Below are 19,196 nucleotides of genomic sequence, written 5' to 3' on the forward strand. Positions count from 1 at the left end.
AAACAGAAGTTACAAAAGTTGTGCCATTTACAGTTGCGTCAGAATAAGGAAAGGCAAAACTATGGATGATTTGCCTGATTTATTTCTAATTAAAAATATTATTTTCAAGTATAGTTGACATTCAATATTAGCTTCAGGTGTACAGCATAGTGGTTAGACATTTATGCAACTTACGAAGTGACACCACCCCCCCATCCCAATAAGTCTAGTATCCACCTGACCACATACATAGTGGTTTGCCTGATTTAAAGGCAGGTACAAGAATGGGAAAAACAGTACAACTGGTTTTGGATAAACTTTCCTCCAGGTAGGTTTTCAGCTAAGTTTATACAGTCTTTTTATTTTTAAAATCCTCACCAGAGGATATTTTTTTCATTGCTTTTCAGAGAGTGAAAGGGAGAGAAACATGGATATGAAAGAAACACGTTGATTGGTTGCCTCCCATACAAACCCGACTAGGGCCAGGGATTGAGCCTGTAACCGAGGTATGTGCCCTTGGCTGGAATTGGAATCGGACCGGGGACCCTTCAGTCCACGGGCTGACACTCCAACCACTGAGCAAAACTAGGCAGGGCTATACAGTCTTTTTAATTTTAATTCTTTACCTTGTATGTGGTTGCACTTCAATTTAGTGATTTTTAAATTTAAATCAAAGGATGACTTGATTTAAATTTGGGTTTAAATTTGTTGATGGAGTTCAGGACACACTACCCCCAAATATGGCACCTTGGCGTTTTGAATATTTTAAGCTGAAGGAATTTGAGAAACTACATGTCCAGGAAGGAGTCTCTGACCTTCCCCTGAAGTAGGTCATAAATTCATGTGAGAGGTGTCCTCCCCATACCAGAGGAAAGGAGCCTCCTTAACATAGAAGCGGAGGGACACAGGAATCTGACTGAGCAAGCCTTGCTAATTTCCCTCCAGTTTACTGCACTTGGCTCATACTATTTGTCCCATCGTGTCTTTCCATCACTTTCCACTCCCGTCAAGCCTAGCATAAAAACACTCAGGTTTAACCATGTCTGTGTGTCTTCATTTCCTTATGAGGGCTCCGTGTCATGTAAAATTTAAATACATTTGTATGTTTTCTCTTGTTAATCTCTTTTGTTACAGGGTCCCAGCTGAGAACTTAGAGAAGATATTTTTGTTTGCACCAACCCTGAAAATTATCTACCTGAGATTTGCGTTGTAAATTCAGATTTAATCACCATATAAAGCCAATCTCCAATAAAGGGGCTAAAAATAAAGGACAGTTTTGGTGACATTGGGTTTGCATTTATTGTGCACCATGTACTGTGTTAACCCATTTTTCCCCTCAGGTTATTCAATGGGTTAATGACCAAGCTTGACAGGAAATGCCAAATTTGCATATGAAAAACTACAGTGCAAAATTTTAATCAGACACAGTTGGCAGTGGGTGGAGGTGTGCTAGGTAGGTAGATATGAGCAGAGCAAGGATGATGGGACAGGTACTGAAGGTCATCAGGGCAGAAAGCCCTGGGGGGCCTAGCAAGGGGCAAAACTGGGGAAACAAGGACCTTTCCTCCCCTAGTATATCACTGGTCATGCAGTTTAGACCCCCTTGAGCATTCATATCGCTGGTCATTCAGCTCAGACCCTCCCCTGACCTTTCCTCCCCTGGCATGTTGCTATTCATGGAAGTTAGACCCCTTTAGAGGGGAAATGAACAAGGGAGCTGGAGAATAGCCCTTAAGCATTAAGCTCCCACAACGATGAGATTCTGACCCGCATAAAATACATCTAGGCCTCAGTTGTGTTTCAGCTCCAGGCCCAGAAAAGCAGCAAAACCAGACAAGAGAAGCCATAGTTGACATCAGGACCAGTTACCATGATTAATGAGCCTCTAACCTGGCACCAAGCCATCAGTGGAGACCAGGACCCTGGTAGGACACACCTGGAAAGCTGAGTGTTTTATTCAGACCCTCCTCTGAGACCTTCCCTAAAATCTCCATCCTTTAAAGCCCTTAGGACAGAAGACCCAGCTTACTCTCCCTCCTACCTGGCCTTTCCCCCTCCCAGCCCCAGGCACATTACTTTTACCTTCACCTTCCTTTCTCCTAAGCTCCAAGGGCCTTTCTTTTGCCTCTGTAACTTGTTTCCTGAGCCCATTTCTTTTATGGATCACTTCTACCTCTATGACTATCTAAATAAACTTTCTCATATAGTTTGAGTCTTGACTCTGAATTTTCTCCTAGACAGAACTCAAGTACCAATGTCGCTGAAGCACAGTCTGGTCTGACTCCACCAGTCTAACACCTGATGGTGGTCTCGCTACCAGCAGAGGGAAAAGAACACTGAATTGAGACTTATATTCTAATCTCTCTTCCATTTTAATTAACTGTCGAGGCATGTCTGAACTCATTCAGTTGTTGGTGTTAGTCTCTATTAGAGTTTTCTGAACCTGACTTGTCTATCAGCCAGTTCCACTATCTGTTCCAGAGAGCTACTTGTACATAAAGCATTCTAGACAATGAACAGTATTACAGGTCTTCTGGAGTCCAAACACCTATGTAGTATCCTGTTCTGTCCAGATACCTCTTCCAAGCCTCCTTCCCCCTTTGCCTCTTCCCTGGTCTTGCTCTGCATAAAGGAATTTATACTCCTCAAAAGGAGAGACAGCCCCATGCCCATGATACAACACAAGCTTTATGGCAGACAAAAGTGATTATCTAGATTATTTTACTTCTGGTGATCCTAGCAAAAGCTCCCCCTTTACCATTACCCAGTGTCATGGCCTTTGAAGACTCTTGTGTTTTGCCCAGTAGAGTCCATTTGGGAGGGGATTCCATGAGAAGGAAGGAAAGAGTTAGGGCCCTCCAGTTCTATGTAGTGCTGTTTCTTTCAATCAATGTATTTATCATTTCCAGTGCTCTTTATTCTGTAGATACAGATTTCTAATTGGTATAGTTTTCCTTCTGTCTAAAAGACTTTAACATTTTTTGTAATTCAGTTCTGCTGGTGAGGAATTCTGTTAGCTTTGTATATCTCAAAAAGTCTTTATTTCACCTTCCTTTTTAAAACATCTTTTTGTTGGGTATAGAATTCTGTGTTGACAGTCTTTTTTCTCTTGATACTTGAAAGATGATACTACATTTTATTCTGTCTTGTATTGTTTCACAAGAAAAATTTGCTATCATTTTTGTTTGTTTCTGAGTATATAATGTGCCTTTTTCTCTGTCTACTTTCAGGATTTTTTGTAATCACTGGTTTTGAGCAACTTATGATGTGCCTTGCTATAGTTTTCTACGTTTTTTGTGGTTGGCATTCATTGAGTTTCCTGGTTCTGTGGGCTGATAGTTTTCATGAGATTTGGAAATTTTTCACTCCAATTACACATATATTGGCCAGTAGAAGTCACCCCACATTTCACTATTGCTCTGTTTTCTTTACCAGTCTTATTTCTCTTGTGTTACTTAGAATCTATTGCTATATCTTTGAGTTTGCTTACATGTTCTCCTGCAATGTGTAGTCTGCTGTTAATCCAGTCCGGTCTATTTTTCATCTCAGAGTTACAGATTTCTTCTCTACAAGTTTGGTTTAAATCATATTTATAATTTCTATGTGGGCTTTAGAGGTTCAGTCTCTCCTTTGGCTTACTGAGCATATGAAATGCAATTATAATAGTTTTAATGTCCTTGTCTAGTAATTCTATCAGCAGTATCATTTCCAAGGCGCCTTTTCTTGATTTTTCTCCTCATTATTGATCTCATTTTTTTTTTTTGCTTATAATTTTTCAATTGGATACCAGACATTGGCAATGTTACCTTGTTAAGTATTGGATATTTTTGTGATCCTGTAAAGATTCTTGAGCTTTGTTCTGGAACACAGCTAAGTTACTTGATAATAGTTTAATCCTTTTGGTTCTTGCTTTTCATCTTTGTTGGGCAGAACCAGAAGTGTGTTTAGTCTAGGGCTAATTTTTTCCCATTACTGAGGCAAAGTTCTTCTATTTTACCTATTGCCATGCACATTTTGAGGTTTTTCCATTTTGGATAGTGGAAATAGGCACTACTCCCAAAACTGCGTGAGCTTTGGAAAGCGATCCCTTAATATTTTCAGGTGTTCTTTTTCGAATCCTTGGGTAATTAGTGTCTTTATATGCATGTGCCGTTCAGTATTCATCTGAAAACTCCAGGGGACCTATCTGCACATGTCTGAAGCTTTTTGTGCCATTCTCTTCCCTCCATTACTTGCCTTACAAACTTCAGCTGCCTTGGCCTTCCCTGGCTCCTAGGCTCTATTTTCTCTGTTCATGGAGACTGCTGAGCCCTACATGGGTTCCCTTCCAGCACAGCCTGAACACTCTTTACCTGCAGTATTCAAGGGCAAGCATAGGGCTCTCTTTGTTTCTCATCTAAAAACTATGCTTGCATATATTTTGTCTATTTTTTTTCCAGTTGTTTTAAGTCAGAGATTAAATTCAGTTACTATTACTTCATCTTAGCTGGAAGCTGCAGATGATATTGGAACATTTGAAGAGCTTGTTAAAATCACACATACCTTAGGCCATACTCCAGTCTTACCTATTTACAGGTTATAGTCGTCCGGCTAGGGTATGATTCTGTAATTGTGCACTGAAAACATGCCAGACATTAGGTATACGAAGTTAAATTAGACATAATACTTGTTTATGAAAACTTTTGCAATCCAGTGTGAAAGACTGGTTGTTGTAGGACAATGTATTAAGTATAACGTCCATATACAGGGTGTTAGAAGCATCCTTATGAGGAAAGGCATCCAAATGTAGCCCCTTGGTGCCCAAGGGAGGATTACAGATGGTTCCTGGAGGAAATGGAGGAGTGAATTTGGAAAGATGGGCTAGAGCTAGTGGAAACTGGGAATAGGGGAAGGAGGAACAGCAGGCAAGAACACTTCAAATGGAGAAAAGATTGCTCTGAAGCCTCTGGACTCCAAGCTCTCATAATGCACAGGGAGGACTGCAGATGTTTGAAATGGTTGGATGAAAGTGGGAGAAGAGGTCTCCAGGGTCTCCAGCTGGGAAAGGAGACTCCTGTATTGCTAACATTGCTGCCTTTCAGTGTGGGGGAAGGAAGGAAGGAAGGAAGGAAGGAAGGAAGGAAGGAAGGAAGGAAGGAAGGAAGGAAGGAAGGAAGGAAGGAAGGAAGGAAGGAAGGAAGGAAGGAAGGAAGGAAGGAAGGAAGGAAGAGTAATTTTAATTGAGGTGGGTTGGGTAGTGAAGCATGTGTGATAATAGATAGGTCCACTTTTCTCTTGAGGTTGAAAGTATGTCTGAACAACTCGTTCATTTATTTGTTCATCAGAGGTTTATTAAATACCTATTTTATGTCAGGTTCTGTGTTGGGTGCTAGAGATCCAGAAATTTGTGAGGCCCTATCATTTGAACGTGTTTTTAAACATTGTTGTGTGTCTTAAATACTATGGAACATATTTCACTTACTAAAAGACCTCATTCTGAAGAGTATCCATTTCAGGAAAACAATCAGTGACTGCTTCGAGAGGAGAGGAAGTTTCCAGCTTAGCTCTGGGCAGCACATAGCAGGGAACATGAGTGAACACTTGGCTCTAAATTCCATCTTGGTTCTGAGCACTTTATTTAAATTAACTCATTTGATCCTGACAGAAATTTTTGTACTATTACTTATTGCTTATTTTAACCACAAGATACTCTTATGACAGTGGTCTTTCCACATATTTATTTTACCAGCTACTAATCATCACCCCCCCGCAAAAAATAACAAAGAAAGTCCCAACGACCTTGAGACAGAGACGGGGTCACTGAGAGTTGAGGGCAGTAGGAGTAATTGTTTTCTGCCAAATGAAATTTTTTCAAACCGCCCAAGAATTCTCCCAGAGAAGTGAGTCAAAAAGGCAGATATGGAAGCGTTTCCCCAAATGAGTGGACAGCAGTAAACTCGAGGCTCTCTGAGCTACGTCTACTAACATGAACAGCAACATCCTAAAGGTGGGCTCGAAACAATGTCATTAGGCCGTCCCAAGTGTGGTTTAAAAATAAACAGTACTGGAAACCAAAGAGTAGGCACATGCAGTTTATCGTTTTGCTCTCCCTAAGGTGGCCACCAGAGGCAGGGGGACGGTTTCTGTTCTGAATGTTTGAGAAGAAAATTACCACTTGTTTTTCTAGATTTCCTCACACTCAATGGGGGGCCTGCAACACATGAGTGTCGAGGCCACACTAACACAGTCTATGAGCTGGGCACGAATGACGCCTCTCGGATGCTCTTGGTTCACAGTAATGATGGGTTTGAAAACTCCAATGCTCCATCTGCCTTGTGCACTTCTATTTTCTCCTGGAGTCTGTGCTGAGGCCGAGGTACACAGGACCACGGTTGACCCATGAGTATTCCAGATTACACACCTCCTGATGTTTCAGTCTACTTCTTCAAGTGATATCCCAAGTACTTTTGCCTAGAGGGGAAAAAGAGAAATAGATTCTTAAAATTCCATGTGTGATTTACTGTTGAAGTGAAAACATGTGCCTGTTAACTCCGCTCTCTTATCCCAGGCATGGCCCGGGGGCTCAGAGACTAAGTTTAGGGCTGGGGGAGGGTTTGGAAAGGTGACTGGCATCCACACATCCGGGGCTCACAGGCTAGATGGGAAAAGGCTTTGATGCTGTTACTTAACATTCAAAAGAGTAGGTGTGGGAGGGCTGGTGACTTTCCTTTTACTAACCTTTCAGAGGGCTGTAGAGTGTATGAGGTGATCAGGATCTCGGGGTAACGTGAGAATGAGGAAAAGGGGCCAAGGAGTAAGTTAAAATCTCATAGTAGAGCCCTAATGGGGTAGCTCAGTTGGTTAGAGCATCGTCCAGATACCCCAAGGTTCTGGGTTCGATACCCGATCAGGGCACAGTTAAGAATCAAGCAATGAATGCATAAATAAGTGGAACAACAAATCGATGTTTTTCCCTCTCTCTCTCTCTCTCCCTCCCCCCAAATCAACCAATAAAATAAAACCTCACTGTAGCTTGTTTAGCAAGCTTTATAAACAGTTACTATACAGTCATTCATTCGATTGGTTGATTCACTCTCCAAGTATTGGCTGAGCATCTCTGATGTATATAAAAGTGATGGGAGCTAGGCGGGATAAAAAGAGACATAAAATACATAATCTTTCCCTTAAAGACCTGCAGTTTGGTTGGGAAGATTAGGGGCGCTTGTATGAAACGGGACTGCTGAGATAGATCGTTCAGAACGAGCCCGAGCTCCTGAAGGCCTAGGAGTCATTTCTTCCTTCCATGACCCTACGAGGACATCCCGGAGAGACCCCGAAATACCTGAGCCGATGGAAGTCCCTGGAGGCTTCCCACCCAGTATCATCTTTTCTTCCTGTTCAGGGAAACTGAGCACAGGTCCCAGTCCACATCTCCTCCATCCTTTTGTAGCTCTGATCAACTCACAGATATTTTTAATCAACATCCTTATGTTTTGCAACTCTTTCTCTGTCACTTTGGGAAAATCAGTCCATTCTCATTCTTTTTTCCTCCCTCCCCTAATTTCCAGCTTCATGCTCCAAACTAAACCGAATGATGGCCAAGCCTTGAAATCAGGATTTATGATGACCTGGATAAGTAAACTCATAAACTCTGAATGGAAACTACAAATGATAAAGAACTAGTGCCATCAAATTCTAATGCCTTTGAAAACTCCCTTTATTATTTCTACTGAAAAATCCATCTATTTTCTCTAATTAGAAGTGTGTTTTTTTCTCTCTAGCACCAGCAGCCAATTAAAAAAAAAAATTAAAAAAATGTTTGCATTTTTTCCTTTTTATTTGCTTACAAGAATTAGAATCACGATTTTTCATAACAGATTTATTGAAATATGATGTAAAATTCATCCTTTTAAAGTATATAATTCATTGGCTTTTAATATATTTAAAGTTGTGCAACCATCACCTCTATCTGATTTTTTGCATCTGAACATTTGCATCTCCACAAAAAGAAACTCCTATTCATTAGCAGTCACTCCCCACTCCCTCTCCCCAAAGCCCCAGGAAGCCACTAATCTCTCTGTGAATGTGCCTATTCTGCACATTTCATACAAATGGGATCATACAATAGATGGCCCTTTTGTCTGACTGCTTTCACTATGGATAATGTTTCCAAGGGTCATCCATCTGTCAGTACCTCATTCCTTTTTGTGGCTGAATAATATTCCATTGTATGAATGTGCCACATTTGGTTTTTCAGGTCATTATTCATTACTGATGAGCATTGGGGTTCTTTCCACTTTTTGGCTTATGAATAATGAATACTGCTATGAACATTCATGTACAAGTTTTTATGGGAACATTCCAGTTTTCTTGGGTATGTACCACAGAGTGGAATTGGTAACTCTATGTTGCACATTTGGGGGAACTGCTGAATCGTTTTCCAAAGAGACTGGATCATTTTAGAATCCAACCAACAATGTATGAGGGTTTGAATTTCTCCTGTCCTCATCAACACTTGTCTTTTATTTTAGCAATACTAGTGGATGTGAGATGGAATCTCACTGTGGTTTGGATTTGCATTTCCTTCATGTTGAAATGAAGGTCAGGCAAGTATCTTTTCATATGTTTATTAGCCACTTGTATATCTTCTTTGGAGAAATGTGTATTCAAATCCTTTGCCCATTTTAAAAATTGGGTTGTCTTTTTATTGTTGAGTTTTAAGAGTTCATTACACATTGTAAATACAAGTCCCTTATCAGGTATACGACTTGCAAATATTTTTTCCCATTACATGGGTTGTCTTTTCACTTTTCTTGATGATGTTCCTTGAAACAGGAATGTTTTTAATTTTGATGTGGTCCAATGTGTTCTTTCTTTTCTTGCTTGTGCATTTGGTGTGGAACCACCATTGTTTATAGAACACTTCTGGCATTTCAGCTACACTAATTAACTAAATAGACTTTCGAGAACTGGCCCGTGAACCCAATTGATACATCTCTCTGGAAAAATATATTAACAGGACCAACAATGATGGTGATTTCCTATGTATAATGCTAGTGCAAACATGAAGTGTTATAAGAGGTTCAGAGGCTGGTGAGGACCTTGAGCTGGAGCTGTCGGGAAAGGCTCTGAGGCAGAGGAGGGACTTGAGGGGGTCCTGGAAGGAAGAACAGTTAAAGCTGAAATAATATCCAGGACTCTGTCCTCTTAGCATGAGTTAAGGCAGCTTGAATTTAGAATAGTTAAGAGCCTTAGTTGTTCAGATCAGCCACTTAAGGGCTATCATATCTGGTGCAAAAGTGGGAAATAGCAAAGAACAGAAGACTGGGGTAGCTCAATGGACATCTGCTGAAGACTGTGGAGGGCACTTCAGTTCCTCAGGCAAGACCAACTGTACTTTCTCTCTGGTTTCCAAGACTAAGCCTGTTTGGAGGCCTTAGGGTCACACTGGCCATGCCTCAAAGAGACTTAACCCTGCTGCTGGCTAGAGCATTCTAGTGGAAAGAGGAATAATGATACTATGGGGCAAAGGCCTAATTTCTGAGATTTAAAGCTCGGGGCAAAGTGTTTTGACAAGGTTGACCTTATGAGGCCATTTAAACATGACAATTTGAAGGAAATCTCAAGGAACGGGAATAACGGATGAGGAAGAGTTGAGGCTGAGGCATGGGGGTGAAGATAGCTGTTTTGTTTGATATCAGGTCATTTAAAACAGATGAAAATTTCACTGTTTGCTTTTTAGTTTGTATCAAAATGTCCCTGTCAAAATTCTGGGTCAAGGCAGCAATGACAAAAATGTCATTGTCACCCTGAATCTCTGCATGAGGATTATCCCCATGCTCTTTGAGCATCTGAAAGTATGAGGCATGCCCTGCCTCTCCTTGACTCACTGCCAGACATCCGCTGCCTGTAAATTTTGTGAACACAGAAATTATATCTATCTAAACATTTAATCTCTCAGCATCTCCTCATTTCCTGTTATATTTGACCAGTCCCTCTCCCCTGACACACATACCCCATGTACCCTTTGGGAGCTCAGTAAATATTTATTGATGATGAAGATAATCACTAAAAATATGTTCCCCTCAATGGGATATATTTTTTGCCACTCAAGTGTCCTAAACCCATGAGAACCGTTTCAAGGATGTGTTCCCTTCATTTAAAAAACAAACAAACCCAAACGTTCCATCCCATCTACTCTGAGATTTGGGAAGATTCATTTTTAAATAGCGTGCACTTACCCATCCACCGTGCTGCTGGACCCAAGGCGAAAAGTTCTCTCTGAGGTACTTGGCTCCAAAGCCTAGTACCCTGTTCATGGGGTGGTTGTCGATGGCAGTGAGCCTGGCCGTGGCGTCTATGGCAAGAGCAGCCTTAAAGCCCCGAACTTTGACCTCTGATTCTCCCCTGGTATCTACACCTCTTAGGAACTGGTCGGTGATGGTCTTGAAAACAGAGTAGGACAGCCCGTCCTGGAAGCTGTTCATCAAAGCCTTGTCTTTCTTCAGCTACATACAAGAGGATAAACATTCAGTAGAGAAGCTTGGCCCAGTGAGACAGGATCCCTAGCTCAACAGGGGGCCACTGAAACACCCAATAAAAAACCCTGGATTCCTGTCTCAACCGCGGCACCATGTCCTACAGAACTGGACCAGATGTGTGCTTGCTCTGTGAATTCATTTCATGGGACAAATCAGTGCATTCATTCCACATTTGAGGAATGTTTCCTGAGCACTTACAATGTGGATGTTTGAGATCCAGGCCCTCATGCAAGGAGCTCACAGTCTAGTGACAATTACAATCCAGGGCCAAGTGCTTTGCTGGAGGTCGTGTCAGGGACTGAACCCAGAGCCTGAAATCACTGTCTTGGCTCAGACCCCTGCTCCAGCTCTTCCTAGCTGTGCAATCTTGGAGAAATTACCCTCTCGGCTTCAGTTTGGTCACCTTTAAACTGGGATGATGACAGTAACTATACTACAGGGTAATTCAGTAAAACACATATTACAGTGCCCCACATGGAGAAGTGCTCTTGGGATGTTAGTAATTTTTCAGGATGCTGTGAGAGCACGGGGGGGGGGGGGGGGTGTCAGGGAAGACTCCCCGAGGACATACATTCACTGAAACACACACACACAAAACCAACCTATCACTGCCTTTCCATCATTCTATTCATTCTATTTTACCTCCCCCAGTATCTAGCCGCTCTTCCTCCTTTGGGCTTCTATAACTTTAACAAAAAGACAAGTATTGCTCTGCTTCTTTTAAAAAACTCAGGGCTTGTGTCATCATGGCAGGTGTCATCCTGATTTAAAGCCATTCCTGCAATGTCTATCAATATGATGCTTGTCATGTGAACACAGAACTGTCTCAGCAGGGGCTAAATGTTTGTTTGAAAATCCCTTAGTTCTGTGCTTGAGGAATGATGAGCTGAGTAGGTTTGAAACAAATACTGTTTATAAGAGAGACAGTATTTAGGGGTGGGTCAGATGTTATGGGAGGATTTTGGTGGAGCAGCATCCTTTTTCTGAGCCCAGCCCACCCCCAATGTCCAGGAGACACAGGGGCCTGTAGGAACTGTAAATCTGAAGCAGGAATGACCAGGGTCCCCCACACCGAGAATGCATCCCCTTAATTAGTGACCCAGCTGAGGAAGCTACACTCAAAGCCTCAGCAGGCATTGGAAGCCTGGACTCTGCCAGATGTTGAAAGAACTGAATGCCAGAAAGAAACACCTTCCACAGAGCACCCTGCTCCCCCCCCCCCTCCTGCCCCCTCTCCTGCCCCTTGCAGTGCAGCTGGCTCTGTGGCATCACAGGGAGATGGGGCATGAGGCTGCACGTGCTCTGGGGATGAGCGGCTTTGCAGACAATCTGTGGCCAGGGCGAGGGCCCTCCCCAGCCAGGGCGGGGCCCCTTCCCACCATCACTGTCCCACTCTGGTGGGAACTCACACCCCCACAGCACAAGTCAGACCTTTCGTGTGTTCGTGCCAGAGTTCTCTACTGAGGAATCACATTTAAAAAAAGAACCACCATGTGTTCTACATAAATAATGCAAAGGATCACCCCAAATCATGGAGAGAGTGTGTCAAACAAAGTGAGGTTTTTTTCAAGTGGGAACTTGTGGGGTGACAGGGAAAAGCATCTCTCCTCCAACCTCCCATCCTTGGCCTCCCTGACCCACTGCAAGTCACTGCCAAGGCATCAGGGAAGGAGGCTGCCGTGAGAGCCACAGAAGCTTCGAGCTGTAAGGAACCCTCGAGGACATGTAATGCATCCCTCCCAGGTCAGGAACTGAACTGCGCCTGGTTGTTGGCATCCGCTTGAGCTCCTACAGGACAATCGTCCCTTCAGAGGCAGCCGCAAGTGCTGGGAAGGTCATTCTTAAAGTGCGGAGAAATCAATCGCCCTGCAACTCCTATCCATTGGTGTTGGTTCTGGAGAAACACAGGGGTGTCCTTAAGTCATGCACCATTTCTATTTTCTGCTTCCTGTGCACTCCCGAACACCTTCAACTTGTGACCCCGAAGTTCACGCACCCCTTCTCTTCAGTCTAAGGTCCCTGGTCTTCTCACTGTTTCTCATTCCGCACCGTCTCTCACGCCCCTCAGCGCCCCGGGCCCCATCTGCTGGGCGCCTGCGACAAGGGGGCTGAGAGAGCAGCCAGAGCTCGCTGTGCCTGGGGCAGTCAGCGCTGCGCCTCCTGCAGAAGCCCCCTGGGCCTGACTTCTTCCCCAGGGATCCCGGCCAGGCAAGGAAGTGGGTCCCAGGCCGCCCCCGGTTGGCAGGCCCTAGAGACTGCCAGGCCGCTGTGGGTGATGGACACCGAGGCGGTGGCGGCGAGAAGCCCTTCTGGGTACACTGGGGGCCTGCTCACCAGCTCCAGCTGAAGGCGCCTCTCACATGTTTCTAATTGGAGTGACGGGCCTCCACTTCTAAACGGCAGGAAATCCAAAGTTCCAAGTAACACTAACTGGCCTCCCCAGCCGAAGTGCGGAGAGAGACCCTGAGCAGAGAAGAGTCCAGCCACTCTGGGGGCAGATTTCAGACGGGGCCCCAGCCCTGGCGCGGCTGTGGGACACAGATATCCCGGCTGCGGGGCCAGCACAAGAGTCTAAACTTCCCTGAGGATCAGTTACATGGGGAGTTAGATTCAGAATTCTATCCAGCAAACTGTAATTTATTGGTGTCTTTTCTTACAATAACAAAGTTACTTTCCTCGTTTCCAAGAATTCCAAGGAGGCTCCAGAAGGTTTAGTTATGTTTTCCAAAGTGATTCATTTTTGAGATGCTGCCAGCATGAAGAATTTTGACTCCAAGGGAAATAAAATTTAGGGCTAAGTGGAAACCAGAACTTGGAAAAGGAATACAACCTGGAGTACAGTTCCATTCTCACGTACCAGTGCATGGGCACCGAAAGGAATCCCGTTAGGTCAAGGAGCTCCCTACCTCTCTTTCCAGCTGATCCCCTGAGTATTTCAGCAGCTCAACGATTTTGGCAATTAGTTGGTCATCTAGGTCTGTCGGGAAAATTCCAGTTATTTCTTTCAAGAAAAAAAAAATTTCTTAAATTTTCCCAGTGCCAATGCTTAGCCTGGTTAGGGACTGAGGAAGACAGGGGCTTTGTAATTCTTAGCAAATTAAATCTTACCTCCCCTCTGCTGAGCAGGCACAAACCATCCCAGACACCCTCTCTTTTCCTTTCTTCTCTCTTCCCTGAGCCCCCAATTCTCACTGTGAAATTCATCACTCTACTTACTGTAACAACGTTGTTGAAGATGTTAGTTCCACTACACATGATCCTATCTGTAAAGATATTTTGGAGACATTTCTCCCTGGTCTTTGGGCTTCCCCTGAACAGATGGTGCTGTTTCCACATGGGCACCATCAGTCCTCGATTTGATCGCACCCCTCCTTGGTGAGGGCTGCTAGACAAGGGAGAGCCAAATTCGTGGCCCCACCTAAGAGGGGGTATAGTCTCCCGGGCCTGCATTTCGAGCACTAAACTCACTTCTAAACCCGCTTTATTTTCTTGCCGCTGTTTCCTTTTTACATTATTTTTCAGATTTATTTTACCATACCAAAGCGTATACTTTGTATGCCGTATCTTTACAACAAGGTGGGGTATAAGTAAATAAGATTAATAAGTTCTCCCACCCTGAAGGCTAAAAGGGCAGATGGATGGAGGGATGGGCTACAGTTGGTGTCTGGTGTGTATGTTGGAATTGGGGAGGTGGAGTAGTCGGACTTTTCTGGTCTCAAACGTGCTAAAAACGACACACGAGGAAAATGGTCGTTGCTACGGCACAGAAGCCAAACAGAGAAGAGCCAGTTACTGAGAGAACGGCATTTTTTTACTTATGGCACAATCTCTGAACTCACGGGGCCCTCATGTTTGTTCCAGAAAAAAGGGAAAGAGAGGCCAAGAAATTAATCTTGCACGTCACGTCCCAAGAAGGTCAAGTGAAGGGCAAGGGAAGTGGGAAGTCTGAGATTCAAGTCACCTGGGAGAAGAGAGAATGCGTGTCTCCGTTGCTCAGGAGTAGTTTTTATCGGATGCTGCTGGCTCTCTTGGGGAAGGTTGCAACAGCGGCCCAAATTTCCCACGTGCACAGAGGATAAGAGCTCTAACGTTAGCTTGGTTTAGGGGTTTTGCTCTACATCGCCCAGGCACACGCCAAATGGCAATAAAGTGGAGACACTTTCTTCTTAGCAGACTGAGAGGTGTCCTCCAGGCCCCTGACTCTAAGCCCCTCTATGGTAAGCTCACCACTCTGCTTCCGTGGTTGGGAGACACTCTTGCCTTGTGCTTTCCTGTGTCGCAGACCCGGGACCCACCTCTGCCCTTCACCACCGCTGGAGTTTGGGGAAGGTCAGCCAGGAGAGAGAGCTGTCATTAGTGAGGGAGCGTAGGACTGAACTTCCCGTCCTGTGGCAGCCACTTGGTCCTGCTCCCCTCAATTCCAGAATTCCTGCAAGTCTGATGGGATCTACAGCCCTAGCTATTGCTGCAGTTTTGATGACAACTGACCCAGTCTGGTGACTACTTCTCAGTTCTGCTTCATGTCTGCACCAGACCTGGTGTCTGACATACCCCCTGCTTTTTCACAGGAGCCAAGGGCAATATTATAAATCCCTGGGCTGCTGCTCCATCCATACTCTCCACGCTCCCATGAGCCAATTGGTCCCTGGCCATTGTTAACACGATTAAATCTAACACTGCATTTCCCCCTGCGGACAAAGCTGATTGCTCGCCTTGTGCTTCCCCCTCTCCCTCACTAGACTTTTCTTTGGACTTAGCAGTGAGCTTGGCATGTGGCTGCAATCTGCTGGCACCCTCCCCTTGGCGTGGGCTGGTCTCTCAAGCTGAAGGTCAGTGCCTCCAGGCTGCTGCTGTCCTGCCCTTGGGCGAGGGCAGCTGAGATTCCTACGTTGCAGAGCCTGAGCCGAATGGTACATGAATGCTTGCACACCTCTGGCTGGAAACGCTCAACCCGACACCCACTCAGAGGGGAGTTTACCTTTCTTAGCACTTGCAGCTGGAGATTGGTTGCTCAGGCCCTCTGAGTAAAAGAGGGCCTGTGGTACAAGGTTCCCTTTAGACTTGATGCTTCCTCCCTGGGTGTGCTCTTCTGGAGGTGGCCAGGAATAAACAATTTCAGCAACGCGGTTGGCAATGGAAGCAACTTTGGGGTCCACAGCTGAAACAAGAGAAAATGGTGCTGAGAGGCCCTTCCCAGAAGAACTTGGTTGAGCTGATTGGTACGCAGGGTTGCCCCAAATGAAAAGAGCAGCCTAGATGAGAGGAAAGGCCTGGGCTGGCCTGGGAGTGTGCGTGTGCATGTGCGTGTGTGTGTGCATGTGCACGCGCCAGGCAGGCCATTCCTCAGAAAGCACTGGCAGTTGCCTGGCAGAGGCTGGGATGGGGGAAGAGCCCACCAAGAAATGATTGCCACCTTGAAATAATGGTCCTTCCCCACCCTCTTTTTGAAGTCTTGCAAAATTAGGGTCCCCTTTCCCCTGTGTGAGGGAAGAAACACAAAGGGAGTGTTTAGCTCTTTGCTTGAGGAAATGCTCATTATGCTTTTATTTTTATTTATGTATTTTTTTTTGCAGGTCTTTTTTGTTTTGGAGAGCTGGCCTTTATGTGCATAAGAGGGCATTCAATAGTTTGACAAGCCTTTGGGGGTTGGTCACTGAGGAAAGATGAATATCCCTGCTCTCAGGCCATATTCATTACTCAGATCCATTATCAAGTAAACACAGAACTCCCCTTGCTTATAAAGTCATGGGTCTCCTCTTGCCTCCAGGTCTGCTGGGAAATGTCCAATTACTGTTGATAGGAAGCAAGAACACATAAAGTGCAACCCACGACCTTTAAGAATTTATAACCCAGGAAAAGAGCATGTCTTGTATTTGCACACATAACTAGAGAATAAAGCATTTTGGGACCTGAAGGTTTAAATGACACTGACTCCCTGAATGTCATAGCCTGTGAAAGACCAGGCAGCTCTTCTCCTGGTAGGGAATGGGGTCGGTGGGGTGGGCAGGTGGTATGGCTGAGTTGTTCTGGAGTAAAATATTCATTGTTGATTCATTACTAAGTTCTTAATTTTTAGAAGCTTGCACAAGTTTTGTCTTTGATGCCATTTGAAGCAATTGTATCGTGTAATGTTTGAAAAATAATGCTATTGAATTCACAGACTTGAAGTAACAGTGCGGTTTTGGCCAGAAGGATGGTGTGCCCTGGAAATCCCTTTACAAATCAGGAGAGGTGAGAGGCAAGACAATCTTCCTGCTAAGGCCACTGGACACAGAATCCATTAATGCTGTTCCCCTCAAAGGTTTAAACTTACTAAAAAGAAAATAAATAAAAGTGAATTTGTAAATAATAATAATAATAATAATAATAATCTTTTATTATATAAGCCATAGTTATCTGAGTTTTCCACTAAACATGTTCTGCTGAGCCTATTCTTAACTGTACCATTTCACATGCAGTGAATCACAGCTGTGGAGAAATGAAAGCTGAACAAGGAAAAGAACCTGGATTGGTAGTTTCTAAAATTGGTATTGACATCCATTTTTCTACATCGTAAGGCCTCTCACTACTAGACTTTGGTCTTGGGACATCACCTCATCGTTCTCAATTAAGCCTGGAGCCTAAGTCCTGGAAATAGCTGCCCAGGCTAAATGGTGACCTTTTGTTAAAAGAACCCAGGTGACACCAACTGCTGAGCTCTGAGTTATATGTGGCAAAATAGAAATGAAATTCGAGGTTCTTCTGGGTCATATCCAACATAAAACCAACTAGCCAACCAACCAATTTACTGAACAAGAAAGCAAGGAGGGGAAAAGGTGAAAAGAGAGGACAACTGTAAAAATGTTTAAAGCTAAGCCTATTTAAGAGGTAAGCATTTCTACTTTTTAGGGATATCTATGAATCTATACAGGGATCTTGAAATTTTAGGAAATAATAAAAGGTCAAATGACACTTGAGTAGTATGGTAATAGAGAATGTCATTCATCTCAGGAAAGCCAGAAGATTAAAGTCTGTAAAATATTTTTCTGTCTCCTGGCAAAGTCCAAAGACCAGGCCAAGCAGAAAAGCCTGTTTAGATGCCTTCAAACTGCTCTGTTTGCTCCAGAGCTCAGCGACCACACCCAGCAGGAGGAGGGTGCGGTACCACTTCGGGGAGGAGGTGCTCCCCAGATAATCCGACCCTCACTTCTGTTCTAAAACTCTGAGTCTAGTGGGAAGTGGAAGTTTCCCTGATCTAAAGCTGTCCACATGTGAGTTGATTCTCCAAGCCAGGGCAAGGACAGTCACAGGATTTAAAAATTGAGACATTACTGCCACCTGTTGACTAATTATAGATTAGTTACACAGACCCATCAGCCTAGCAGGAGGGTTTTTTGTTCTTGTTTTTTAAAATTTTAAAATCTGGGCATCTGGTACTAGATGTTTTTGAAGGAGTAAAAAAGATTTAATGCTAAGGTTTGAGGATGAAGGTCAACTCTATGATGAAGTCTTTTGTGAAATGTTTTATTCAATACAATGTATTTTTGTCCCGAGGGGAGATTTTGTCAACATGCTTTGAAGTTGTTTTTTTAGAGTGGTTTAGACTTTGTGAAGTACTTTTGTATATAGCTACCTGATCTTTCCATGTCTCCTAAGAGGTAGGGAGGGTGAGGTACCCCAATGTACATCTGGAAACATAGAGGCCCAGAGAGGTGAGTTGACTTACTCAGGAAGAGCAGCAGCCTGAGGCCCTGTCTAGAGCACTTCCCCTTAGACTGGTCTCTGACACAGAGGTTTAGGGACATGGGCAGTAAGCTTATTCACAGACAGTGGAACCAGAAAACCACTCCCGTCACCTTTCACTGCCACCACTTCCTCTCTGCTCCGTCTTGAGAGAAGTAGGGCAATTATTATTAAATATTAATAATAATATTTAATGTCTTGCCTGAGGCCACATTACCAGCTGGAAAGAGATGAACTACCATGCACACAAGAAGGGAAAGGTTTGGTTGCAGGAGAAAATAATCCCCCCAAAGCCTACCTTCGACCCCTAAGTCCTGTTCCACGTTGGACAGGGACCTAGGCCATCGCTGAGCGGGAGGGCCCTGGAACTCCGCTCTCCTTAGCCCCTGAAGGTGTATCTCCGCAGGTGTGCTCTCGGAACCCTCATCCTTCTCTGCGACTCCAAAGAGCGTCCTCCAGGAGGACTTTTTCTTGGCAAGGCTTACGGGCTTCTCACTAGATCGGGAACTTCTGCAAGGCCATGACACCTGTGTCCATGAATCGTTTGCTGCCCAGCTCTCCAGTCCTTTCTGGGACAAACTTCTTGTCCTCAGCAGCTTTGGGGAGAAGACTGAAGACGCGCTCTTGAAGACATGGTGTTTGGCATAGAACTCCAGGATTTTGAATTCGATGCTGTCTGGGTCGTCATCATCCAGAGGGATCTCCTCCAGGTCACACGTGCTGGTGGTGCACATGGTGGGCCTGCAACGACAAAGTCCACATGGGCCCTCTACCTGTGGGCCACCTGCTCTTTGTGGGTCAGGAGAGACGGGGCTGAAGCTCAATGAACGTTCATTGAGCACCTATTGTTTGTTCTGGGAGGTGGGGGTAGTTGGAGATGGAGAAGTCAGGGTTCTTTTTGAAAGTTCAGTCATACAGAGACAAGGAAGAGAGACATAGACATAGATAACTCCAGGCAGTGAGCGAGGACCGGAG

At 44.4% G+C, this 19,196-nt stretch overlaps 1 protein-coding gene across 1 annotated transcript; it reads right to left on the reverse strand.

Annotated features, from left to right (window-relative positions):
• Positions 1–6,293: 6,293 nt before the first annotated feature.
• On the reverse strand, positions 6,294–18,955 carry BCL2L14 (BCL2 like 14). Its single transcript, XM_016197512.2, has 5 exons — positions 18,520–18,955; positions 15,478–15,657; positions 13,406–13,476; positions 10,200–10,466; positions 6,294–6,429 (listed from the first exon to the last, which is right to left on the reverse strand). Exons 1-5 carry the CDS (start codon positions 18,953–18,955, stop codon positions 6,391–6,393), a joined length of 993 nt encoding a protein of 330 aa, XP_016052998.2. The 3' UTR covers positions 6,294–6,390.
• Positions 18,956–19,196: the final 241 nt, after the last annotated feature.

Source organism: Miniopterus natalensis, chromosome 2 (genome assembly GCF_054644295.1).
Source record: "Miniopterus natalensis isolate mMinNat1 chromosome 2, mMinNat1.hap1, whole genome shotgun sequence".
Lineage (NCBI taxonomy): Eukaryota > Metazoa > Chordata > Mammalia > Chiroptera > Miniopteridae > Miniopterus > Miniopterus natalensis.

Excerpts from the sequence above, each read along its gene's own strand:
- BCL2L14 (XM_016197512.2), bottom strand. The coding sequence starts at position 18,955 with ATGTGCACCACCAGCACGTGTGACCTGGAGGAGATCCCTCTGGATGAT. Across the intron at positions 15,658-18,519 it reads ACAGGACTTAGGGGTCGAAG|CTGTGGACCCCAAAGTTGCT; the intron begins GTAGGCTTTGGG and ends CTCTTGTTTCAG. Across the intron at positions 10,467-13,405 it reads GGGATCAGCTGGAAAGAGAG|CTGAAGAAAGACAAGGCTTT; the intron begins GTAGGGAGCTCC and ends TCTTGTATGTAG.